Consider the following 25,283-nt stretch of genomic DNA (forward strand, 5'->3'; position numbering starts at 1 on the left):
TCAAGGAGTACCAGGAGGTGATGAACTCCAAGCTGGGCCTGGACATCGAGATCGCCACCTACAGGCGGCTGCTGGAGGGCGAGGAGCAGAGGTGAGAACCACACCTGTGGGGAGAAGAGAATATCTCTTCAATCTCCCCCAAACTGTGTTTTGAGCCAGGAGCATGTTTGCATATCATTTGCATCTAATTTGCATCAAGATTATGTGGAGGTCAGAATTGTCAGGCGTTGCTCTTCCCAACTAATTTTTGTCTCTTTGCGCTCCCCACAGGTTGTGTGAAGGCGTTGGTGCTGTAAATGTCTGTAAGTAATCTACGCTGTGGGTTCTGAACTGAGGGCTTAAGGTTCCTCTGAGCCAACTTTTTCTTAAAGGGCCAGATATTAAGGCTTGTGAGCCATCCAGACTCTCTCAACTACTGGACTCTGTCACTGTAACGTGAAAGCAGCTACAGCCATAAGCAATACCTAAGGAGTACATATGGCTTTCTTCCAATAAAACTTTATGTACAAATATAGGATGCCACCACAGGTCATAGTTTGCAACCCTGAAAAGAAGGAGGGAGTGTGGCAGTGAATGATCATGAGTTAAATAGCTATTTCCTCCTATAGGAAGGGCCTGGGAGAACAGTTTATCAAGGATGCTTGAGTTCTGAGTACAGGAAGGAGTGCCCAGGGGTGAAGGTGTTGGGGGGTAAAGGAGGAATAGAAAGGAAGGGGAGGCGCTCTGAGCAAGAATAGGGCCCTCTCACCAGTAGGCAGGGGCCGCCAGGACAACCCTCGCAAGGGAACTAAGTCCTGTTCTCCTCCCGCAGGCGTCAGCAGCTCCCGGGGCGGGGTTGTCTGCGGGGACCTCTGCGTGTCAGGCTCCAGGCCCGTGACCGGCAGCGTGTGCAGCGCCCCCTGCAGCGGGAACGTGGCGGTGAGCACCGGAATGTGCGCGCCCTGCGGCCAGAGGTGCAGCAGCAGCTCCTTGGTGCGATTCGCATAGCGTCCCTCCCCCTCCTTTGTAAATATAGGACTCTTGGAGTCAGCAGTCCCTGCCTCCAGCGGCCGGTTCGGGAGCACCCCAAGTTCAGGGGCCTTGAAGCGGAAGGGCTTTGAGTACCTGTCGTCCTGACCTGTCCAAACTGCAGCCTTATCTTCTTGTATCTCCTCTGCATTCTCCCCCTCCTTCGCCCTTGCTCTTTGGGGTTTCTTCTGGAGAGGGCCGGCCTCCTCCTCCTCCCCCAGCCCCAGGAAGCTAAATGCCTGCCTTCCTAACATCCTAGGGCAGAGAGCCAATCCTGACTCAGGCTGCTCTGGAAGCGGGCCTGGAACAAACCTGTAGCTTCTAAAGGACAGATTGGCCCCAGGTCCCCAGGGCTGTGGCCCCGCCTCTAATCTGCTGGGCTTCCCCTGCCTTCCAAACCCTGGCAGTGACTGAGGCTGCAGCTCCACGGGGACATCTCTTGGCGGCCACCTGGGCTCCCTCTCCCTCATGCTTAGTGCTTAGTGTCCACGGTTCCAATAAAGCTCATGGGTCATATATCATGTGCTCAGAAAAGCTCCCTTCTGTGCCTACACCTGTAGATGTCCAGCCCAGTTTGGGCCCCTCAGAGTTCACAGCCAAAGGGGAAAGAGGGCTGTCTCAGAGGTGCTCTGCCCGAGGGCCACATTCACACAGGCAGAAGGCTGCAGGGGGACAGGCTGGCAGCCCCAAATACCCAGACACTCAAAGCAGGAGGAGCCGGAAGGGAAGGGAGAGGACAATCAGGAGGAGATTTAGCCAGGAGGGCCAGAGGTCCCCTATGTTGGGGAACATTATCACTCACGGCTTGTGGGACACCGACGGTCCACTTCCCCCAGTCCCCTGTTCCACTCCCACTTCAATATGTGAAAATTCCTGACCATGGGATGGAATATAGACTTCCCCTCCCCCCAGAAACCAACACTCTCTTGATAGCCGCCCCTACACACATGACCACCATTACCCCCACTACCCCCTCCTCACCATCCATCCTATGTGCTGTAGCCCATGAACAGATATCCCCATAGACCCTAAAAACACTCACACAAATGCACAGCTTCCCCCCCCCCAACACACACAGATGCTCTTATAAAGCAGATAATACAGAGATGCCCCTCTCCCCACCAGGGGATCTAGACTCTGAGACTCCTCACACTACCCCCTCCCAAACACACACGGACCTCTTCTCACTGCCATCCTCACCCTCACAGAATCCCAGACCCAGAGAGCCCCCTCCAGGGCCCGAGAGCCTGGCAGACCTAGCACCAGCAAGGGTCAAAGGCGGGAGTTGGATGGTGTGTCTGAAACCCAGGCCTGTGGTAGCTGAAAGTCTGGGGCCTTCTCACGGCGAGGAGTGCACTCTGGCAGCACAGGACATGGGAGTGGGGGTGTGCAAACAGCCCTCCCCTCCCTGAGCAGAAGAAAGCTTCAGCGCCCACTTCCTGGGCAGAGCCAGCCTTCCCTGGGGTATTTCTGGGCTTCAGGAGAGGAGCTGGACTCAGCCTCAGCCCAGGAAGAGGCCAAGGCCTCACACCAGCTAAGAGCCACAGCCCTCAGAGCACCACCACCACGTCACCAGGGTGCATTCCCAGTGGCCTGCACAAGTGGCTTCTTGGTATTCACAGCAGACCCCATCCTATCTATAGGGCCCCATCCTCCCCACAGATCCCCAACCGGCTTATGAAGCCAGGATCCCAGGGGACAGGATGGGGCTCACCCAGGCTTCAGAAAGGCTGCTTTATTGGAAGCTATTCTGACATCACTTTTGAGATGGCCTAGCCCTCTTGGGACCAGTGATGGAAGTCCTCCTGTGACCCTGCAGGGCAGGGCTATGGGTCTCCACACATCAGAGCTCATTTTCGGATGCTCCTGTGGGTGGTGGTGGAGGTCCTGGTGGAATAGGACTTGATGGCCCCGGGCACCCCACCACTCGAGAAGCTCAGGGCATTGCTACCCATGGTTCCTCCGAAGGCCAGCCCCACCAGCCCGCTGCCACCTCCGCCGGTGGAATTCACCACAGCTGCGAGAAAAGGGAGGAGGGCTCCGTCAGCACAGGGCGCACCACCTGAGGCCCCATCCCTCGCTCCACCCTCCTCTCCTGCTGTAGCTGCCCCTCTTCCTCCCCATTGCCTCACTCCCCCTCCCCCCTCCTCAGACAGGCCCAGAAGAAGCCTGGGACAATGCAGGGGACAATGCACCACAGGTGTCCCCCACTTCCCTGGGCCATTGAGCCTGACTGGCTGGGAGTCTCAGGGCACCTGCTAAAAGCTGGTGAGGGAAGGAAGCTCCTGTCCCAGACAAGGCCAGGTTCTCAAACCAACATGCCATCCTGTAGACCTATTCTAGTTCGGACAGCACAGGAAATGGGCCGCAGCCAAGGACTTACCAATGTTCACAGCTGCTGCTCCATCTCCAGCCAACCTGGGGGCAGAGGAGGGACCTGTGAGAGCAGCTCTTTCCTCAGATCTGGAGGATGCAGTCCTGGGCCCGTCCATCCAGGCACCAGGCAGGACTGGTATTCCTTCCTCTGTCCCCACACGTTAGTCTTCCTCCAGCCTTGTTGCAGGAAGGCAACATGACCTTGGGCAACGCCTCAGAGCCTACCTTTCCTCACTTATAAATTGGGCCTAACTCAGTCCCAGCCTCACGACTTGTTTGTGAGGGCTAAATAATATCATTTACCTAAAGCCCTGAGCACACAGGATTCGGTGAATGGCGGTCATTATTCTTTATGAAGACATCTGCCTCCCTTAACCAAATCATAAAGTCCTCACAGCGGGGCGTAACTTATTGATGCTTGGGTCTCTGGCACCCCACGTGAAGTCTGGCATGTAGTAATTACTCAGTACATATGGAAATAATTAGTGAATTGGAGATTTCATGAATGCAGCTAAGTCAGAGACTGAGGAGGGAGCAGAAGGTCGTCGAGATGACTTTAAGCAGCCTCTACTGGAAATAAAAAAGCCATGGGAGACAGCTGGATGTGTTTGTTTTGTGACTCACAGCTCCACTGTCACCAAGCCCTTGGCCTTGGGGGTTGAGTTTACTCTGCAGTGGGGAGAGGAGACCTCACTTTGCTTAGAAGGGGTGAGGGGAGCCCAGCTGGCCTCATCATCCCTAAGTCCGGGAAGGGGGCGGAGAAGGGCCAAGGGCAAGCATCCAGGCCCCTTGCTCCACTGGCCCCTGTGAGTGCTGGGAGTTGCTATTAGTTGCGGGGGGGAGGGGGGGGGAGGGAAACCAGGTTGCAGTTAGGCAGCAATTCCATGTAACAATTTCTGGCACCAGGCCTCAAGAACTCAGTTGGAAGAGACCTGAATGTCTAAGGCTATAGTGATGGGTGTGATTTTTCTTTTCTCATCCTAACTAACTATTTGTTTTTGTGCAATGTTATATTTGTAACTCTGTATTCTTAAAAGAAGGCATCCCAAATTGCATGAGTTCCTAAGACCACAAATCCTAGATCTGCACCTGGAAAGAGTTGAGGGGGTAAGGGATAAAAACACAGAGTCCATCTCCATGCCTCCTAAGAGTGGAGAGAAGACCATTTCCTCTCAGAAAACGAGGATGTAAGCTCTAATGGTAGCAAACAACGCTGAGATTAGGCTTTAGGGGGAATGTTTCCCCTTTCTGTGTAACCTTGGCCATGCCACTCCCCATCCCTGAGCTTCAGCCTGCTCAGCTGCCCATGGGAGGAAGAGACTCAGGTCCCATTCTAAGGGTCTTCAACTCTGGTTCAATGAGGAAAAGAGGACCTGGTGGCCTCTATGTTCCCAAGAGAGTGCTGTCCCTGCACCTGTGGTAGAGATAGGTGCAGAGAGAGGCATCATAGTTAGGTGAGTGGGCTCTAGAGGGGCCCTGTGCCTCAGATCAGCTGCTCTCTCTTCCCAGAGGCCTTTGGTGTTCAATCCCTCTTCCCACAAAGCCAGGGTGCCAACCCAGGTAGGGCACAGGTCAACTGAAATAGCAGAGACCCGTCCTCCTCTCCTTCCCTGACTCATATATCCTATAACCATGTTTCTTTTCTCCCTCTTCCCTGCTTCCAGGCACTCTACCTTAGCACTCTCTCATTCCTCCATTCCTTCCCCTCCATTCATTCATCCTCCAGCCTCTCTCCCCAGCCCCTCAGGAATAATGCTATAAAAGTTCTGTGTAAATTCAGCATTTTATGAATGCAAGTGAGTGGTCTCTAGGTGTTTCCTTTGCAAATGTTTGGTCTCCTCGGCCTGGGTACAAGCTCCTCAAAGGCAGAAGCGTGTCTTTTTTTTTTTATGCTTTTTTTTTTTTTTTTAATTTTTGAGAGAGAGAGCACAAGCAGGGGCGGAGCAGAGAGCAAGGGAGATACTGAATCTGAAGCAGGCTCCAGGCTCCCAGCTGTCAGCACAGAGCCTGACACGGGGCTCCAACTCACGAACCGCGAGATCATGACCTGAGCTGAAGTTGGCTGCTTAACCAACTGAGCCACCGGCACCCCAGAAGCGTGTCTTACACGTTACCTATCTCCGTGCTGGGTTCCACTAAAGCAAACCATGGTGAGTCCTACTTCCAAGTCATGGCCCACCTATTCTTTCTCACCCTCTACAAACCCTAACCTTCGCCCAAGGCACAACTCTAAAGCCTTGCAAATTGACTGAATGAATCAACCAACTCATCAAGGCGAGAATTGAAGGCCCAACTTCATGGACATAGATTCCAAATCTTTCACAAAGAATTCCTATCACACTGACCCAGCCCGGCCTGCTCTCTGGCAGCAGGAATCCAGATATCTCTGGGACCTCACCACATTTGGTCAGGATCCTGTGACTTAGTACTCAGTTATGCAGTGAGAAGTTCCCTGGCATCGTGGAAGATGCTTGGACCAGGAATCGGCAGAGCGTGACTGCACACCTGACTTGCCCCCTCAATTCATGAAACAGAACCACAGTTTCCCCTTTGTAAACTAGAAACAATGCCTGCCCTGCTTACCTGAACGTGTTATGAGTATCAAATAAGACGACTCTGGGGGCGCCCCGGGGGCTCAGTCAGTTAAGCGTCTGACTTTAGCTCAGGTCATGATCTCACAGCTCATGGGTTTGAGCCCCGCATCGGGTTCTATGATGACAGGTCAGAGCCTAGAGACTGCTTCTGATTCTGTTTCTCCTTCTCTCTCTGCCCCTCCCCCACTCTTACTCGGTCTTCTCAAAAATGAATAAATGTTCAAAAAAATTTTTTTAAGTATATGACCCTGGCCACACATATGAAGGGGCTGTTATTACTCCAACTTTCTCATTGAGCTTTACTCCTTGGGTCTTTCCTTCTACAAGGTCATCTTATCAAGGGCAAAGAAGCAAGCATCAGCTATACCCTCCCTGCACTTCCCACCCCCCCACCCCCATGCCTTGCAGAAAAAAGTACACAGGAAATGTCTGTGGATGGATGAATGGCAAGCCCCAGTCCCCACTGAGCCCCGGAAGGATCCCCTTCCTGGCTTCTGTGACCTCACCGGCTCTCCTCGCCCTCCAGCAGCTTGCGGTAGGTGGCGATCTCGATGTCCAGGGCCAGCTTGACGTTCATGAGCTCCTGGTACTCGCGCAGCTGCCGTGCCATGTCCTGCTTGGCTCGCTGCAGGGCGGCCTCCAGCTCATCCAGCTTGGCCCGCGCATCCTTGAGGGCTAGCTCCCCCTGTTCTTCGGCCTCTGCAATGGCAGCCTCCAACTTGGCACACTGTAAGCAGTAGCGCAGCCGTGAGCTGGGGGGCAGGCCTCACCAGTCATTGCCTTCCTGCCTCCCCAGCCGGCGGTGAGCGCTGGGGCAACTCACTCACAATGGTTTTACTAGCATCAGCCTACTCCTCCAGCACCAGGGAACCCCAAGGATTAAAAACATGGGCTCTGACACCCAATGCCTAGGGCCCAATTCTGGCTCTACCACTTACGAACCACGTGATCTTGGACACATCAACCCTTCCAGGCCAAAGTCTCCTCTCTTCTAAAACAGCAGTAACCTCAGTGTCTACCTCACTGGGATACTGCAGGGATTAAATGAAGTACTACATAAGTCCCTGGCACAGGGTCTCACACACAGTAAGTGCTTAATAAATGCTATTATAATCATTATTATTTTTTGTCAAACTCCAATCGGTTCTCTGTTTCTAGGAGTTATGTTTTCTTAGATTCCACCTATAAGTGAGATCATACAGTATTTGTCTTTCTCTGATGTATTTTACTCGCATAATGCCCTCAGGGTTTGTGTTGTAGCAAATGGCAGAATTTTTTTCTCTTTCATGGCTGAGTAATAGTCTATTTTGTGGCTGGATAATATATAATATAATATAATATAATATAATATAATATATGTAATATCACATTTCCTTTATTAATTCTTCCATTAATGGACACTTCAGGTTGGCTGCAATGTCTTGGCTAGTGCAAACAATGCTGCAATGAACGTAGGGGTATGGATATCTCTTTGAGATGGTTATTTTATTTCCTTCCAATATATACCCAGAAATTGAATTGTTGAATTGTATGATGGTTCTATTTTTAGTTTTGGGTGGAACTTCCATACTGTTTTCCACAGTGGCTGCACTAATGAACGTTCCCACCAACAGTGCCCAGGGCACCCTTTCCTCCCCAGCCTTGTCAACACTTTTTACCACTTGTTATAATCACTATAATTAATACATGCTATTAGGATTCACACATGCCCGTCCCTCTATTCCCCAGCCAGAGGAGATCCAAAGCCATGGGATCTTAGTTGAGTCACCAAGTTTCAGGCAGCTGGCCAGAACAAAAACCATTTTCAAAACAGGTCCAGGACAGGGGGACTTGGACTTGGAGAAGAGAGACACTGCTTGGAACCCCCAGACCCAAAATGTCTGATCAATATCCCCCCCACCCCCTCCGCCCCCGGTCCAAGTCAGGTTGTAGGATTCATGATGGACCAGAGCTGCCACTTCCTGCCAGCAAGAGCATTCTTTCTGTCCACAGCTAGCCCTCACCCCAGGAACCTATCTAGCCCTGGGCCTCCTCTCCGAACCTCCTCTCATGCAGCTCAGAGAGCCCCCACTCCCTCCCCCGCCCAGCAGCCCAGCATGCCCCCTGCCTCCTCACCAGCCACTCTCAGTCCTCAGACCCTGCCTTGTCTCCAGTGATCCGTGCTTCCCTGCCCAACTTCCGGATCCTCCAATCCTCCCAGGAGACCCTCTCGTGTTCACCCATCAGTGCCCTTCCCTATCACACTGGTGCCCCTTTGGCCAGGGCCATTCGGCTGCCTCTGGGCCCCTCGATGGTGGCTACCCCAACTCCAGGGCCTGGCTCTGTCCTGTTGCACAAGAGGAGAACCAGATGTGGGAGAAGCTACAGCGTTTGAGAAGCCAGCACACGTTATACTGTGCCTCCCCTCCTGGCCTGGAAGCTGGCTAGCTTCACCAGTGGTGCACAGTCCTGCATCTGTGCCAGGAGCCCGCCTCCACTCTTGGGTGAAGTGGCCTGCTGGGCTCCAAGGGGCGGGCATTTCTGGGTAATCACCCTCACAGCCCATCCCCCCAGCTCCTCTGGAAATGAGCTCTCTGGAGCTGTCGAACTGGTTACCTCCCCTGCCCTGCCCCCTCCTCAACACCGGCCCCCAACCAGCTACATACCACAGCCTCCCTTCAGCCTGTTGTCAGAAGCCTGTGCCCAGCATGGGTGCATTATTTACATCTCAGTGTGAGTGGGGGGGAAGCCAACCACTGAATGAGTAAGACAGAAAACTTCACATAGTGATAGATGCTTCAGACAGTTAAGGAAGCCACCTCTGAAACGGGGACTTGTGTCTAAAACCCAAAGATGACGAAGAGGTGGCCATGTGCTGAGCTGGGAGAGCCACATTCCGGGAGGAGGGAACACCAAGTGCAAAGGCCCCGAAGCATGAACGTGTCTGGCAAACACAAGACGCAGGAAGCAGGCTAGTGTGGCTGGAGCACAGAGAGAGGCAGTGAGTGGTAGGGAGAGAGGGACAGGACCTGTGAGCCACACTAAAGGTGTCTGCAGGCCTCTGTCCCTCGAATCCCCGCAGACTGCGAGCTCCCAGAGCAAGGCACAGGGAGAGTGCTCAGTACCAACTTGGTAACAAATGGTGGCATTTCTCAAGCTGGGTAGTCTGAGGCTCCCTCCACAGGCTCTGTGCCCAGCTAGGACTCCTCTCCTCCCTTTGGCCTCAGCCAGGACCTGGCCACGAACCTCCTATCCTGGAGATCTCACATGGGCACTTGAGATCTTGTGGCACCTGCAAGACTTGAGCTGCACCAGCCTCAAGCTGGGGGAGCCTCCTGCTCCTCTCTCTCAGATGGCCACCCTTCATGCACCCCAAGAAACAGGAAGGAGCAGGGAGAGGGCTTGTTCTCACCTGGTTCTTGATGTTGTCGACCTCAGCCTGCAGCCTCTGGATGGCACGGTTCGTCTCTGCAATCTCGTTCCGGGTATTCCGGAGGTCGTCCCTGTGCTTCCCAGCCTGGGTCTGGAGGGTCTCAAACTGGAGGGCCGCACAGAGACATATGGTGGGAAAGTGGTGAACAATTACAGGGGACTCCTCTCTTGTCCCATTCAACGAAGGCCCAAGGTTCTGAGTGATGAGACCAGAAGCCAAGCTCTGACACCCAGCCATCCTCACGTCCTGCCAGCAAGCCAGCCTATCGGGCAGTGGGGTATAGAAAGGGTTTGCTTTCCTCCCAGTCAGGACAGGAGGGGCAAGGTTGGCTCTCTGGAGCCCATCCCCATTGATCCTGGGGCTCTGCCTATCCCTATCATGTCCCAAGTGCCCGAGAATCACTAGATGTCTGAGATCTGTTGTCTGTTAAACAAACCCCTATTAAAAATACACTTATTAAAAACATCAGCACCACCCATTTCTCAGATGGGAAGAATGAGTCCTGGAAAACAGAAGCCACTGCCCCAGGATCACACGTCAAGTCTGGACCCAGGTCACCTTGTTGGCATACCTGTGCTCTCGCCCATGTCCCATGGATGACTCCCTATCTCAGCAGAGACATCCCTCTACTGCTTTAAATGCTGCCTCAGGCTCCCTCCCCCAGAATACTGGTTTACCCCCCACACTCCCTGAGCACCTGCACAGTCAGCCGCCCTGTTTCTACAGTGCATGGGCACTCATCAAACTTCCCCGGTGCAGAGGCCCAGGACTCAGGATCTAGTCCTTACTCTTCCATCTACTAGCTGTGTGGAGTTAGGCAAATTACTTAACCTCTCTGTGCCTCTAACCTGTGTCCATCAGGCTGGGATCTCTTCCTGGGGAGGGACCTGGCCTTCACATCTGCTTCTTCCCAGGGCACTGGAAAGTACCATAGACTTAGCCACTGGTGCCCACCAAGACACTGGGACCCAGACCCTAGAGGCTTGAGACAGGCGAGGAGTAAGGGAAGCTGCCACTGAGGACCATGCCAGGAAGAAAAGAGGACCCTCAGCAGCCTCACACCTTGGTCTGGTACCAGGACTCAGCCTCAGCCCGACTGCGGCTGGCGATGTCCTCGTACTGGGCCTTGACCTCGGCGATGATGCCGTCCAGGTCCAGGGAGCGGCTGTTGTCCATGGACAGCACCACAGACGTGTCCGAGATCTGGGACTGCAGCTCTGCCAACTCCTGCAGGGACCAGACAGGATGTCAGGATATGGGGCATGACCCATCCCTGTTCCCACACCCATCCTGGGACCCCGCCCCTCACCCTAGGGGAAGGTAGAGGGAGAAGAGGTCAGAGTGGGTGCGAGTCACCAGGCAGCAAGGGGGTATAGAAAGCAGTTTCTGCTAAATAGCCCGCCCACCGCTGCAGCCCAGAGAGCCCATTAGCAACTTCTCAATAGAAGAGTCTGGTGGGATTACAGTAGATAAAGAAGTGACAGGATGTGGTGAACTGTAATTGCTTCTTCTGTGAGCTCTGCCGTAGCATGAGCTCAGTTGTGAAGCAGATCAGTAGAGGGTAGGTAAATGAAAACATGCCACCCTAAAACTCTCTCCAACCTTCAAAACTGATGATACGAGGGGATGCCTGGGTGGCTCAGTCGGTTCAGCATCCGACTTCAGCCCAGGTCATGATCTCATGTTTCGTGAGTTCAAGCCCCGCATTGGGCTCTGTGCTGACGGCTCGGAGCCTGGGGCCTGCTTCAGATTCTGTGTCTCCCTCTCTCTCTCCCCCTCCCTGATCATGCTGCCTCTCAAAACTAAATAAACATTTAGAAAATTAAAAAAAGAAAACTGATGATATAGCTGTATTTGTAGCCATGGTACACCATTACATGAAAAAAATGCTTTATTTTTATTAAACTATATATTTCTATATCTCTCTGTGTGCATAGACACAGGAAACATCTGCAAAGGTAGACACCAAGATGATAAGAGCACAGATAAATGACCTGTTTTCAGTTTTGTGTTTTAGTCAATTTTCTGGATTTTTGGCCACAAGAATGTATTTCTTTCATAATGAGAGGAAAATAATTAAATCCACATACACATATGTGTACACACACATATGTATACAGAGACATGCATATATATAACATGCAACAGACGTATGAAGGCCTGCACAGAATCAGAATGCCCGATGGAAACCTCAAGGAGTCAGCCCCTGCGTCAACAACGTGGAAATTCACTGAGGGGCTAATGGAGGCCAGACATCCACAAAAGCCAGACTGAAAGGAATTAAGAACTGCTCTATAATTAACCTCATGTGTAATAAAGTCCCAGCCCAGCCCTGCCAGACATCTGGCCATCCTATCTTCTGCTGAAGGCCAGAGACTCGCACTGATAGGAGTGGAAAGGCTCTAAATCCCTGAGTGGAAAAAGAGCTGAAAGCCCAAGACAGGGGAAGAGGGGGAGAATGAGACCACAGGGGCAGGTAGAGTGGCCTGTTGATAGGAGGCCACCCATCTGGTCCCTCTGGGCGTAAACTCCTAGACACTCCAGTCAGTCCTGACTTGGAATGAACTACCTACCCCACTCAGCCCACCTCTGAACTCTGTCACAGCCTGGGATCCCTAGACATCTTCCTGGTTCCTTCCCATGCTTCCCAACACCCCTCTTAAAAAACAATCATCCGACGTCTCAGGAAGGCCAATCCTAACTGACCCCACCCTGCTCCGCTACCCTCAGCCCCTCCTGAACTCCCTGTCCACCTTGGATTCCTGAGTCGAGAAAAGATAAAGAAGAAGATAAGTGCATGCACACACCCTCGACACACACCCAGTTGGCCCACAGGCATGGGGTAAGCCCCTTGGTTAGGACATGGAAGATATGACGTGGCTCCCACATCCAAGGTCCTTACCGTCTCATAGAGGGTCTTGAAGAAGTTGATCTCATCATTCAGGGCATCCAACTTGGCCTCCAACTCCACCTTGTTCATATAGGCAGTGTCCACATCCTGGGGTGTAGGAGGTGGCAAGAAGGGGTAGAGAGACACCGTGGCTTCATACACAGACCATTTAGTGGGAGCAAGCCAGCACTGTCCAACCCACAGGCTCAAACAGCAGGGCCCTACTAAGAAACATACCATTTCTCCAGGCTGTGCAGCCTGGCCACAGGACCTTTCCTCTACTGGGCCCTCCCAGGCTATGCAAGGAACATCATCTCCATGCATCACTCCAGGTATCATACAGGTTCCTGCCGTGCCAGCACTGGTAGGCCAAAGCAGCCTGGAGCCTCAAACCTAGCACTCTACCAGTTCCTGACTGGTGGTTTGGACACAGCCCTGGCTCTACCACCTCCTAGCCATGTGACCTTGAACAAATCACTTGAATTCTGTGAGCCTCAACTTCTTATGAAATAGGAAAGCACAAAATCATTCAGACTCCAGAATAAGGCTTGTAGACAGGCAGGAGCTCCAATCCAAATTCAGCTTAGGGGACTGTGACACAGGTAAGCCACAGATAACAGTGCAAGCCCAGGTGACCCTGAGGAGCCACACATTTCCTGTGCCCAAGCTCCTGGGGGTAAGGCCCACTTTTATTCATCCCCAAAGCTCCTAAATGTCAAATGGCCCGGCACCCTGGGGCAGCTTGTCTTCATGTGGATGGACCGAGAACACTGAGCTGGCCAGTGAGTGCACTGAATTAGAATCTGAAATCAAGGGCACCTGGGTGGCTCAGTCAGTTGCGTGTCCAACTTCAGCTCAGGTCATGATCTCACAGTCTGTCAGTTCAAGCCCTGCATCAGGCTCTGCGCTGACAGCTCAGAGCCTGGAACCTCCTTCAGATTCTGTCTTCTTCTCTCTCTGTCCCTCCCCTACTTGTGCTCTGACTCTCTCTGTCTTTCCCTCAAAAGTAAATAACCATTAAAAAATAAAAGAATCTGAAATCAAACCCCTCTAAGATATTCCTAGGGCCTTCCACCCTTGCTTACACTTCTCCAGGGACAAGGAAATCACCCTGCTTCGGGCAGCCCATCACATTCCTTCAGCAAATACTTCAGCCCTGCCACTTGCCAACATTTGTCGTGAAATATTCTGACTGTGATAGAGAACTTCCCTATTTGGTCTTGAAATCTCCCTTACTAACCTCCATCTTTTGGTCTTAACTCTAACCCCTCAAGGCCAAAAACAAGTCTAGTGATTCACCAGACGTGCACATAGACACACACGTACACAGGACAGGCCGTGTATGAGGGCCTGGTTTCCAGACTTCTCCTTCTCCAAGCCCATTGCGCCCTTCTTGTAGTACCACAGGTCCCTGCTGGCTGGCTGTTCTGTCCCCTGGCCGATGTGTTTTCAGACAGTGCCTGTCTGCCTCCTCACCTTTTTCAGCACCACGAACTCATTCTCAGCAGCCGTGCGACGGTTAATTTCATCTTCGTACCTGCAGGAGAGGGAGGGTGGGTGGTGTGGGTGCAGTTTTGCCTCTGTCCTCCCTCCTATCCAGGTGTGGGCTCTGCCCTGCATTGGCTTCACCCTCCTTCATGACACGCCTGGGAAGATGGGTGTCACCTGTGGAGCCAAATGACCCTGACTTTCCCTTATAGCTATTTCTGCGGCTAGGAATCTCGGCGCAGGATGAAAGGTGGGAGAGGAGAGAATACATAGGAAGTGAAGAACGAAAGCTGCACATGATAGGAGCGAGAAAGCAATAGTAAGAGCCATTCTTAGGAACCATTTTAACGGGGGCCTGTGCTGCTAGGCGCAAACCACGGATTAGCTCACTAACCCCACCACAGCAACCCTGTAACAACGGCACCACGATCAGCAGGAGGAATAGAGCAGGACATAATCTGTTTGGTCACTATGCTGCTAAGTGGCAAAGCCCAGACTTAAATCCTGGCAATCTGGCTCCTGGCCCATGACCTAACTGCTACCTAATCCCACCTCAGGAGGCGAAGGAGCCTAAAGCAGAGGAAACTTACGAACTCAGGAAGAGGGTGCAGCTGAGTTCTGGGGAACAACCAGGCCCCACCTAGGTGGTCTGGCTCCATCCTTACTCCCACATGGCACCCCCTCCCCATCCCTCCTTCTCCCAAGAAGCCAGCCCCACCCGTAGGAGGACATTGGTAATTCAGGACACAGAGCAAGAGAGCTCTCAGGCCCGACTCAGCATATATTTGGGAATTTTTTAAAGCATCAGAGGGGATCCTAGGTGGCTCAGTCAGTTGAGTGTCTGACTTTGACCCAGGTCATGATCTCACAGTCCGTGGGCTCGAGCCCCACATCAGGCTCTATGCTGACAGCTCAGAGCCTGGATCCAGCTTTGAATTCTGTGTCTCCCTCTGTCTCTGCCCCTCCCTCGCTCTCTCTCTCTCTCTCTCACTTTCTCTCTCTCTCTCAAAATAAAATAAAGACATAAAAAAAAAAACTTTTTTTTAAAGCATCAGAAACAGGAACTCAGCAGTGCCCAAGGGCTACAGGAGGGTGGCAGGGCACCTATGATGGGCGCAGGCAGAGCCCCTCCAGGAGCCCAGACCCCTAATGCCCCACTCCCTCAGGTCCTATAGAGTAGTTGTGGAAATATCCAGAAGGTCATCTGTTTGCTCTTGTCTCAGCACCATGTTGCTGAGCCCAGAGGGCAACAAATAGGCCCTCACTGGGCAGCTGCTACTCCCTGTGCCCTTTCCAGGCCTCCCTCAGCCCCAGTCCTGTGCTCAGCCTGGCCCTACAATCAAGTGCTCTACACGGAGGCTCCGGAGTGAGGGTGTAGGTGAGCGCACACACGCGTGCGCACATGACAACTGTGGCTTGCTGGTTGCCCAGGGCCTTCTCTGCCCTGCCCTTGTCTGCTTCCACCTGCTGCAAGATTACTGCTAATGACTGTCTCTCTGGGAAGTACGGGAGTGGACACCCTCCACAGAGGCCTTTTTGTTTGTTCTCCCTCCGGTCACAGCCAGTATCCCTGCTCCGCTGAGTCATGGGCCTTCAGGGCAGAGCTCAGAACTCACTGCTCCCAGCACCACTGGGCAAGTATGCTAGGGCAGGGCCCGGCCCAAGCCTCCGGCTTCAGTTTCTGTTCAGTGACACAGGGAATTCAGTGGGCACCTCAAAGGCTTGTCCTTAAACCCCCGGTCTTCCAGGCCCCTGCACGCCAGGCTCCTCTCTGATTCCTGCACTGACCGGAGCCACCCCTCAGCCTCTGCCATCCTCCCGTGGCTCACAAGGATCCCTCCCTCTCCGTGCTTCGTTCAGTCCCATGTCAGCTCTGTGTCTCCCCCTGGGAGTTAGGGGCTCGACATTCAAGTCCCAGCTCTCCCAGGGACCTGCCAGGTGATCTCTGTCAGGACCCCGAATCTCTCTGGTCTCTAACTACTCACCTAAACAGAGGGGCTGTTCTAGAATAATCTGTGAGGCCCATGCAAGTTTGAAGCACATCTGTCACAGGACACCTTCAGTCCTACCCTCCCTGGGGCCTTGGTCAGGCACCCAAAGTGAATGGTGAGGATTAGGGCTGAGCGGGGATATCTCCCTGGAAGGAAGTCAGGTGAGAAGACTTGGAAGCAACCATCAGGAACAAAGAGAAGAAAGGAGAGACAGGAAGTGTTTTGGTCAAGGCCTTCCCTTCAGGGGTTGCTGTACTGAGCAGCTACACCCTTGACCTCTAAGCCCAGAGGGGGCCCGCTGCCTCAGCGGAGGAGGGACGTGAGATCCAGGGGGCTGACACCCCAGGACACACCACGCTGGGGTCAGTACTTGTTCTTGAAGTCTTCCACGACGTCCTGCATGTTCCGAAGCTCCACCTCCAGGCGGCACCCTTCCTGCTGCAGCCCCTCTAGCTGCCGCCGCAGGCCAGCAATGTGGGCCTCAAAGAGGCTGGGGATGCTGCTGCTCTTGGCCGATCTCTGCTCCTGCAGCAGGGTCCATTTGGTCTCCAGCAGCTTGTTCTGCTGCTCTAGAAACTGTACCTAAGGGGGAAGTAGCAGAAGAAACTCACAAGAAGCAGGCCACACCACCTACACTGAACTTGGGAGGGTCTCTACCCACCCAGCACAGCCCATGCTCCCATCGGCTGTTCCCCCAAATGTTCCCCCAGCCTTTGGTCCCCTCCTCCAGGTCTCTCAGTCTCAAGTGTCTTAGAGCGTGACCCAGGAATCAGGTCTACCCGGTCCCCAATATGTCCCCTCCCACATATGTTCCCCACCACACTGCAGAGGATCTTCTCCACCTCCCACTCCGAAAGGCCAGCCCCCTTTCTGTCTGTCCTGGGCCTCGTCCTTCAGTATCCTCTCTCTGCCTCTTTTCCTCTGAGGTTTCAGGACAGGGTGCCACAATCCAGTCAATGGTAAGGATGCTTCCATTGTGCCTGGGAGCTGGAAGCAACCGCCTTAAAACTAGCAACTGGGAGCAGAGGGGCGGGCGGGGGCGGGGGGATAGCGGGGTGAGTGTTGCAGAGAGTAAGATAGAGCGGCTCAACAGCAGGGGAGGACCCTGGGCCTGGGGAGCCTTCAAGAGAACCTTAAGGATGTATACAGTGTGAATGATGGAGAGGGCATGGGGGTGGGGGAAGGTGACAGCTACATCAAAGCAGGGGAGGGAAGGGCTGGTCTATACCTGGGAGGAAGGGAGGAGGCCCTAGCCAGAGGGGCCCAGCTGGGCTAGTCCTTAGTTCCTGATCCAGCCCCACTTCTCTCCCCTCTGTTCCCCTCCTAGACCGAAGGTCAAGTCTGCTCCTCTCCTTCCTAACTTCCACTCTCTCACCCCAACTCCCTCCCCCACACTTGGGGGACCCAAACAGCCAGAAAAAAACCCTTCCAAATGGCCCTTCCCCAGGGCCTCTCAGTGCCTCCCCATCCCCACCCCCCACCCAAGGGGGAGAACTCGAAGGCCCTCCCTCCCACCACCAAATGGAGATGGAAGGACCAGATAGGTGGGCAAGTGCAGCAGGGAGCCGCCCTCCCTCCAGCCCTTGATTTTCAGCATCTACCCCAACATAAGCAGGAGGAGGGAGGGCCTCCTGAGCTGGGAACAATATGTCACCCCTATCCCATCTCTCACTCCACACTGCCCCTTCTCAGAGAAACTCCTGGCTCTGGCCTCTGGAGCTCCCAACCTGAATCCCCCCCAAGAACTGCAGCTGACTCCCCGCCACCGCCAGCCACCAGCTGGGGCTGCCTGACAGGCTCAAGCACACATCCTGGGAAGAAAAGACATCACGATTGGGGCAGCTGTTTGAAAGAGGAGGCTGGGAGACTGAAGTGGGAAAATAGCCACAGGGCTCATGAGAAGGAGAAAAGTCCTGATACTGGGGAAAAGAGAACGCCCCAGGCCTGCGGGCGCCTGGCTGGGGTGGCTGCAGTGGCCCGGAGCACGGCTTGGGGCAGGGTACGGCCGCTCACCTTGTCAATGAAGGAGGCGAATTTGTTGTTGAGGGTCTTGATCTGCTCACGCTCCTCCTTGCGCACCTGCTGGATGGAGGGGTCGATGTCCACCTGCAGCGGGGCCAGCAGGCTCTGATTGATGGTGACCTCGCGGATGCCGGCGCCCACCGGGGCTCCGAGGGTGGAGCGCACGGCCACCCGCGGCCGTGTGGCGCCCAGGCCATAGAGGCTGCGACTGCTGAAGCCGCCGCCCGGGCGCACCGAGCTCAGGCGCACCTGGGCGCCGCGGCCGGGGAAGGCGGCGGAGCGCGAGCTGAAGAGCTGGGAGCTTAAGTGGATGGACATGCTGGCTGGACCGGGCCGTACCTAGCGGCGGGAGCGAGGGAGCCGAACTCGCTGACCTCCCGCGGCCCGGTGGCTTTTATCCGCTAGGCTCTGGCGGATCGGCTTACACAGGTAGGGGCGGAGCTGGCCTCCGGCCACCCTTGTCTGCCGCTGGGCCCCTCCCCAGCCACACTTCCGCTCTCAGCGCCCTGGTCGGGCTTTTGGGCCCAAGCTCTAAGGTCCCAAGTCAGGGAGCAGGGCCATACATCCCCAACGCCCCGGATGCGGGCTGAGTGGTGGGAGACAGCCAGCTGAGCGGATCTGAAACAGGTTCAGTGTTCCTGGAGGAGGCTTGGACAAGATTCCAGAGGCGAGAGATCAAGCCATGAAAGTCTGGGGGTTTGGAGTGAACAAAAAGTTCTAGTGCAGGAGTCAGCCCCCAGCTTCCTTCCCCAGGCATTTCAGAAAGGCTTTCCCCCTGACAGCCTCCAGCCCCCAGGTCAAGCTCCTCCTTGAGAGATCAGCTCAGTTCTTGAGTAATCTGACCCCAAGGTGGCCTGGCCTAGCTGGTTTACCTGGCCACTCTACCTCATTTCCCTATAGAAACTAAGCCAAGTGGGGTGCAACCCCTCTTCTGTCCCTCTCTTCACTCCAATGGGCATCTGAAGCCCAGAGACACTGTGGGAATGGTCGCCTTGGGGACACGCTCCCCCCACCTTAGGTCACATTCCTATCCACTTACTGTACTTGTCTCTGTAGAGGAAGAGAACACCTGCATGTAGTTGGGACACTTTGTGATGTCTGTACAATTCCATGTGTACACACCTGCAGGCCACTGGGCTTCTCTGTGTGCTCACCTGAGACGTGCGTATGTGTCTGAGAACAGGCAGAAGTCTGACTTCTGTGTGGGGCAGGGTGTCTGTGGATACACAACTGCACACTTGTGTAGGCAGCTCTGAGCCTGCTTGGGTTTGCACACAAACACTCCTCCCTATCTTCCACTGCTGCTGTTTTCCTATTTAAAGGTCCCCAGCTCTCATCGTGTTTTCAAACCCAGCCCAAGATGGGGAGAAACATGGCACTGGGACAAGGGGAGAGAGGGAATGGATCGAGACAGCTCCAGAGGATTCCTTTCTGGGAGCCTCCAGCCACGCTCACCGCGCACCCTCCGTTCTCCCCAGACCCGGTTCAGCTAGAGGGGCCACCTAAGGATCCTTTGGAAGAGACAGCTGACAGGCCTCCAGCCCCCAGTGAGCAGGCCAGCTTGTCTACTCAGACCAAACCCTTGGGGACATCCTGGGTGGAAAAGGGTAGGGATGGAATGTCCTTCCTGGTTTTCATTTCAGGTAGATAAAAAGGATTTCCAGTGAAGCTGACTGTGCAATGGCTCCTACCTACTCAATGTTCTCCGTGGAGGCTCACGCCCCAGCCTTCCCTCTGCTCCCTATTGGTGTTGGGATAGCTCAGGCCAGAGGCAGAGGGATGCCCAAGGAGACCGCCACTGATCTCTGCTATGGGAAGAGCATGTATGTATGGGAGAGAGAGATGTAACCTGAAATTGTCAGTTACAGTTTGGAGAACACACGGATTTCCTGGCCTTGTGATATTTGTGGTCATGGTGACACCACTCCTTCCCAGCCCCCACTCCCAAGCTGGCTAAAGCAACCAACTATTTAATTTCCACACACTCACACACATACCCCGTCACACACACACACACACACACACACACACACACACACACACACACACACTCCAACTTCCTTACCCTTCAGGGCTCATTCTCAACTCTTTTCCCCACTACCTCCCACCTCAGCTCCCTATCCCTTGACCCCCACAACCCCACCCATGTTCTGCAGCCCCCACAGCACCTGCCCCCCACCCTCCCTTGCACTTCTCCCCTAGAGCCTGGCCTGAGCGATCTTTGGCAGAACACTGCTGGTAACCTGTGATGTGACCCTGGACAAGTCACTACCCCTCCCTAGGTCTCGTTTCTTCACCAGAGAAGAAATCCTGGGGTTCCATGGCGAGAGGGAGCTGGGAGGACATTCAAAGGCTTGCCAGGTCCAGCCTCAGCCTCCCCTTGAGCCTAGTATCCACCCCTCAGCCTCCGCATCCCCTCCCTGAAATATTCCCAGCAGCCCCAGCCCTGCCCCCCTGGCTTCTCCCCTCTGCATCTCCAGGCTGGCACCACAAGCCTATTCCGTGCCAGGCCGCACACATAAACACCCTCTGGAGGGCCTCCTGAGGAGCTGTCCACACCGAGAGGCTGGGGAGCGCATTCCTGCCTGCATGAGTGCACAGCACTGAGGGCCACCTGAACGCAGTCTCCCAATACAGCCCATGCCACTGCCAGCTTCACTGAGACCCCACTTAGGACATTTGGGGCTGAATCTTAAGACCAGATAATCCCCGAAGCCTTTCCTAGTCATTCCTTTCCTGCGCAGAAGGCTCACCCCATCTCTGTAGTGTCGTGTGACACACACACCCACCAAGCACATGCTCAGCGACCCCCTCACTCCCCACCTGGCTTCCCACCACACCCCCCCCACTCCTGGCCCCCAGCCAGAAACCAACAAGTGGCTTGGTTGTACTAAACCCGCCGGGGGGGAGGGGGGTGACGGGGGGACACTGTGGTCCTGCAGCCCCCACCCCACCGGAGGAATGGACTGCTCCTCTCCCAAGGAGCGGTGGAGATACACTTTTGACTCCCCCCTGCATTTTCAGAGCCATTCCTCAGGGTCCATCCCCTGAAAACACAGCCTCTGGTTCCTGACAAAAAAGGCATGACTGGTTGTCATTAGCTTGGAATGCAAATGTCTGCAATCATAGCAAAAAAATGTAACATTTCTGAACGGAATGTAATACTTTTTTTTAAGCAAATACTGAAAGGCAAGAAAGCAACATAAATGACAGCCAACAGGCTGCTTCCCTGAATATGTGATGTTGTTTAAAAAAAAACAAGCCAGCGAAGCAAGCAAGTGGGTAACAGCCACAGATAATATGAGCTGGCCGTGCACACAGAGTACTTTGCAGGTGTCTGGCACTGTCCTAAGCACACGGCATCTGTTCCCTCATGAAGTTCTCACAACAGCTCCTCAGCCCAGTGTCATCGTCCCGATTTTAAGAGAGGAAACAGAAGCACAACAAGTTTAAGAAAATGGCTCAACGTCACACAGCTAAGATGTCGAAAATCCAGGATCCAAACTCTGGCAGTTGAACCATTAGGTTACCTACAAAAAAAGAAAAAAAAGAAAACCAAATAGCAGACATGAAAAACAAAATGCTCAACCTCACTCAAATTAAAGAAATACAATATGAATCACATACAGAAAGCCATATGCCTCCGTCAGATTATCAGACTACAAAGCTTGGTAATGGTGACGGCAAGCATGCAGGCTTTGTCGCTTGTTTTTGGGATCATCTACTGGCACATCCTCTTGGAGAGCGAGTTGGCATAGCTCTCAGAATTAAAGTCATTTGCCCTCACCTCAATTAACAAAACAAATAAAATGAGTACACTTGCGCTTGACCAAGTATACCGTCACCAGGACTTTATCCTACAGATGCTCTCGCCAAAAGTGCATACGAGGGTCTCTGCTGGTCTTGGTTTCCATCAGCGAGAACCAGGCAACATTCGTGAGAAGAGATTAGGTGGATTAAATTACGTACTTTCAAGGGGTGCTATTTACTGAAAAAAATCCTTTCTATGCTGATTGAGTTTTTGCCTTTATATATTGGTTGCAGAGTGCACTGCAGTTTTTTAAAGCCAAGAGGCTCATGAGGTCCAGCTACACCATGTCTACCCCTTCCCCTGTGACTGGTCCCTGCCGGCCCCACAGTCACCTCCTGACCTCCTGGCCACTCTCTCACACTCACCAGGGACCTTGCCACATGGCTCCCGGGGCTCCTCTCCAGCCTGGCACCTCCACTCTACAGGGAGATAACCTGCCCAGCATCTCAGCCAGACCATTCCTTAACTCCTCAATTCCAGCGATGTTTACATCCAACCTTTTCCTCTTATCTCTGCCCATGGTCACGCTCTAGAACACAAACCCCTCCATCCCTGGAGTGTCTGCTCTCATGCAATGGGACTGACCATAACTATCTCACTCACCAGTTGGCTTCTTCAGCCTCACCAACATCCCCAGGCCTGAACCCCATTCTGTTTTCTCCCCACCCACTATCCTCCTTGAGACTTTCTGTCCAGGTTGGACCTCTCAGACCCCTCAGTCTCTGAAGCCTGACTCTCCAGTCTCCACCACTTGAATCCCCAGCCCGACTCAGCCCCGATCAGCCCCAACGCTGAACTCTGCTTGAGTTCCAAACTGTGGAGCATTCGTGAAAACCATACCCTCAAGATGTAGTGTCACCACCAACTCACAGTCCCCAGGTTCAGTCATATCCTCCTTGCTACTGGTCACTTCTCTCTGCTTATGGTCAACAAGTCTGTCCAGTCCTCCTGGTTGCTATGGCAAAGCTTCTAACCTCTCTTCCTGTCCTCCCCACTCCCGCCTCCACCCGTATCTTCAACAAAGTAGCATAGCATTCTTCTTCACTGAGAAAGTCAGGCTATCTGGTAAAAACCCCTACCCTTCCCCTCCTCCACTCAAACTTCCCTCCCCACCCACTGTGTTCTTCCTCCCTCTAGGCTCTGAGGACAGACTGTCTCTCCACCAAGACACCAGCCTCTCTCATCTGCTCAGACAGAGCATTCTGTTCCTTGGTCACCACTTCTTAATACTGTCACCTCTCGTTCTCCTCTCCCTCCAGCTGCCTTTGCATTTGTCTCATGCACTCCCCTGGGGTTGTGGGGGCAGATGCCAGATGTCCGCAGGCTGCGGTCTGAATGGGGCAAGGAACTGGGAACAGTGAGTGCCCACTACAATTTCTTGGGCAGTTTGTAAGACAAAGTAAGGGGGAGTTCGCTTGCATGGAAAGCGAGCTAAAGGAAAGGATGCCCACAGGATGGAGAGACTTGGAGATGTGGGATGTTGGGGGAAGAGGAGAGAGGCCATAAGGAGAGATGTTAAAGATGAGGGGGTGGTGGTAGCTAATTAATTAGGGTTTGGGGCTTTAAGAGTCCGGTATATGCGAGCTGTTGCCAATGTTGATGTTATTGTGACAGATGGACTTTGCCATGCTCTTGGAGATTCCCCTCCGATCTTTTCTGGTAAGACCCCCAGGAGACTAGGACTTGAGACACCACCTGTCTGGATTTGGTCCTCATCTGATGACTCTGTGCTGCTGAGGGCGTCTGCAGGGTCTTACGTTACCCCTGGTGGTGCCACCACCTCTCCCCCCACCCCTGTCCTCCACCCCCAGGGTTTGTGCTCTTTCTTTCAACTGGAAGTCCTCACCCACCTTCCCTCTCAGGTTGTTGCACCCTGGTACTCCCACTTCCCATGTACCTGCTGAACTTTCTGGGCCGGTGGAACCAGATATGCAAAAAGTAGTTCCCCTACTTCCTGCGGAGTTTCTCTGTGATGTACAACAAACACACGGCGGCGAGCAAGAACTGCGAGCTCTTCAGCAACCTGCCCGGGTTTGCGGGCCCCTCCGGGAAGCTCTCTCTGCTGGAAGTGGGCTGCGGCAACCGGGGCCAACTTCAAGTTCTACCCGGCTGGATGCAGGGTGACGTGTGTCGACCCCAACCCCAACTTTGAGGAGTTCTTGATCAAGAATGTTGCGGAGAACTGACACCTGCAGTTCAAGCGCTTCGTGGTGGCTGCGGGGGAGAACAAGCAGCAGGTGCCGATGGCTCCGTGGATGTGGTGGTCTGCACCCTGGTCCTGTGCTCCGTGCAGAGCCAGGAGCAGATCCTCCAGGAGGTGTGCCGAGTGCTGAGGCCGGTGAGTGAGGAGGAGGTGGAAGAGAACCTTCCTCACTGTGAGCTAGCCTGGATGCCTGTGGGCTTGAGGCACTGCTCCCACTGAGAGTGACCTTAGGCAAGTCCCTTCACTCATTCACTTATTCTCTTATTTATTTTATTTAATGCTTATTAATTTTTGAGAGACAGAGAGTCAGAGCACAAGCAGGAGAAGGGCAGAAAGAAAGGGAGACACAGAATCCAAAGCAGGCTCCAGGCTCCGAACTGTCAGCTCTGAGCCCAATGCAGAGCTCGAACCCAAAAACCACAAGAGCATGACCTGAGCCGAAGTTGGACGTTTAACTGACTGAGCCACTCATTTATTCACTTATTTATTCAACAAACATTTGGAGAATGTTAACTATGTGCAGCAACCCAGTATTTCTGAAGTGATAGATTCATCTCAGAGAGGTCAAATGACTTGCACCAAAGCACATAGCTCACAGGAATGGGAGGGACGCAACTAAACTTCAGGCACGTTAACCTCTAGGTTAAGAAGAACTAGGCCAGAGAGCTTCCCCCGGTGCCCCTGCTCTGGTGTCTTCCAAGTCCTATCACGGAGTTCGGTCTTCTAAAGATGAGAACAAAGAACCTCCCCCAGAGCATGCCAGGACACCGGCCTGCTCCAACAAACAAAACTTGCAAGCACACAGATAGCCATCTTTACTTACATGTGCATGTTCGGTTTCTACTTTGGGGCCTCAGGAGTTATCTACATACCATGCCCTAGGCTTTTTTTCAAGCCAGTCATTATTCGTTTGTGGAAAAATGAAGAACTGCCCTGGGAAAGAAATGGGGAATTGGGGAAAGTGGTTTCTTTGGACTCATGGCATCACCGTGTACCTTTGAACACTGTTAACTTTTCAGTGTTTCCTGCTCTGTGGTCTTTAATTATGAAGGCGATTAACCAATGCATCCCAACTGTTCAAAAGAATTGAAAACTCAAAAAAGAACATAGCAAGGGTCAGGGGGAGGAGGGTTGCAAGTTCTCCTTTACTTCCCTAAATCACTCTCCCCTATCCCAGACCCCTGACGCTCCTCTCCTATTTCCTCTTGACCCCATCAGTGTCTCCATCCCATAGCTGAGGCTTGGTTGAAATAATCTGTAACTTTACATTCTGGGGTGCCTGGGTGGCTCAGTCAGTTGACCATCCAACTTCGGCTCTGGTCATGATCTTGCAGTTTATGAGTTCGAGCCCCGCATCAGGCTCTGTACTGACAACTCACAGCCTAAAGCCTGCTTCGGATTCTGTGTCTCCTTCACTCTCTGCCCCACCCCTGATTATGTTCTTGTGCGCGCTCTCTCTCTCTCTCTCTCTCTCTCAAAAAATAAATA

The 25,283-nt window shown here is 53.4% G+C and overlaps 2 protein-coding genes and 1 pseudogene across 2 annotated transcripts in view; 2 read left to right on the plus strand and 1 right to left on the minus strand.

Annotated features, from left to right (window-relative positions):
- The window catches only part of LOC115305209 (keratin, type II cuticular 87-like), a 6,496-nt gene extending 5,216 nt beyond the window's left edge, over positions 1-1,280 (plus strand). Inside the window, 3 exon segments of the mRNA XM_029955495.1 lie at positions 6-91; positions 271-302; positions 812-1,280. Of these exon segments, the coding sequence (XP_029811355.1) occupies positions 6-91; positions 271-302; positions 812-987 (294 nt within the window). The 3' untranslated portion in view covers positions 988-1,280.
- Positions 1,281-2,728: 1,448 nt separating this feature from the next.
- On the minus strand, positions 2,729-18,152 carry KRT7 (keratin 7). The gene is made up of 9 exons (XM_029955893.1): positions 17,773-18,152; positions 16,130-16,341; positions 13,757-13,817; positions 12,293-12,388; positions 10,453-10,617; positions 9,370-9,495; positions 6,485-6,705; positions 3,392-3,426; positions 2,729-3,025 (listed from the first exon to the last, which is right to left on the minus strand). Exons 1-9 carry the CDS (start codon positions 18,097-18,099, stop codon positions 2,859-2,861), a joined length of 1,410 nt encoding a protein of 469 aa, XP_029811753.1. The 5' UTR covers positions 18,100-18,152; the 3' UTR covers positions 2,729-2,858.
- Positions 18,153-23,169: 5,017 nt separating this feature from the next.
- LOC115305210 lies at positions 23,170-24,014 on the plus strand (annotated as a pseudogene).
- Positions 24,015-25,283: the final 1,269 nt, after the last annotated feature.

Source organism: Suricata suricatta, chromosome 10 (assembly GCF_006229205.1).
Source record: "Suricata suricatta isolate VVHF042 chromosome 10, meerkat_22Aug2017_6uvM2_HiC, whole genome shotgun sequence".
NCBI classification, from domain to species: domain Eukaryota; kingdom Metazoa; phylum Chordata; class Mammalia; order Carnivora; family Herpestidae; genus Suricata; species Suricata suricatta.

Excerpts from the sequence above, each read along its gene's own strand:
- KRT7 (XM_029955893.1), bottom strand. The coding sequence starts at position 18,099 with ATGTCCATCCACTTAAGCTCCCAGCTCTTCAGCTCGCGCTCCGCCGCC. Across the intron at positions 13,818-16,129 it reads GTGGAAGACTTCAAGAACAA|GTACGAAGATGAAATTAACC; the intron begins GTACTGACCCCA and ends CCTCTCCTGCAG. Across the intron at positions 6,706-9,369 it reads TCGACAACATCAAGAACCAG|TGTGCCAAGTTGGAGGCTGC; the intron begins GTGAGAACAAGC and ends TACTGCTTACAG.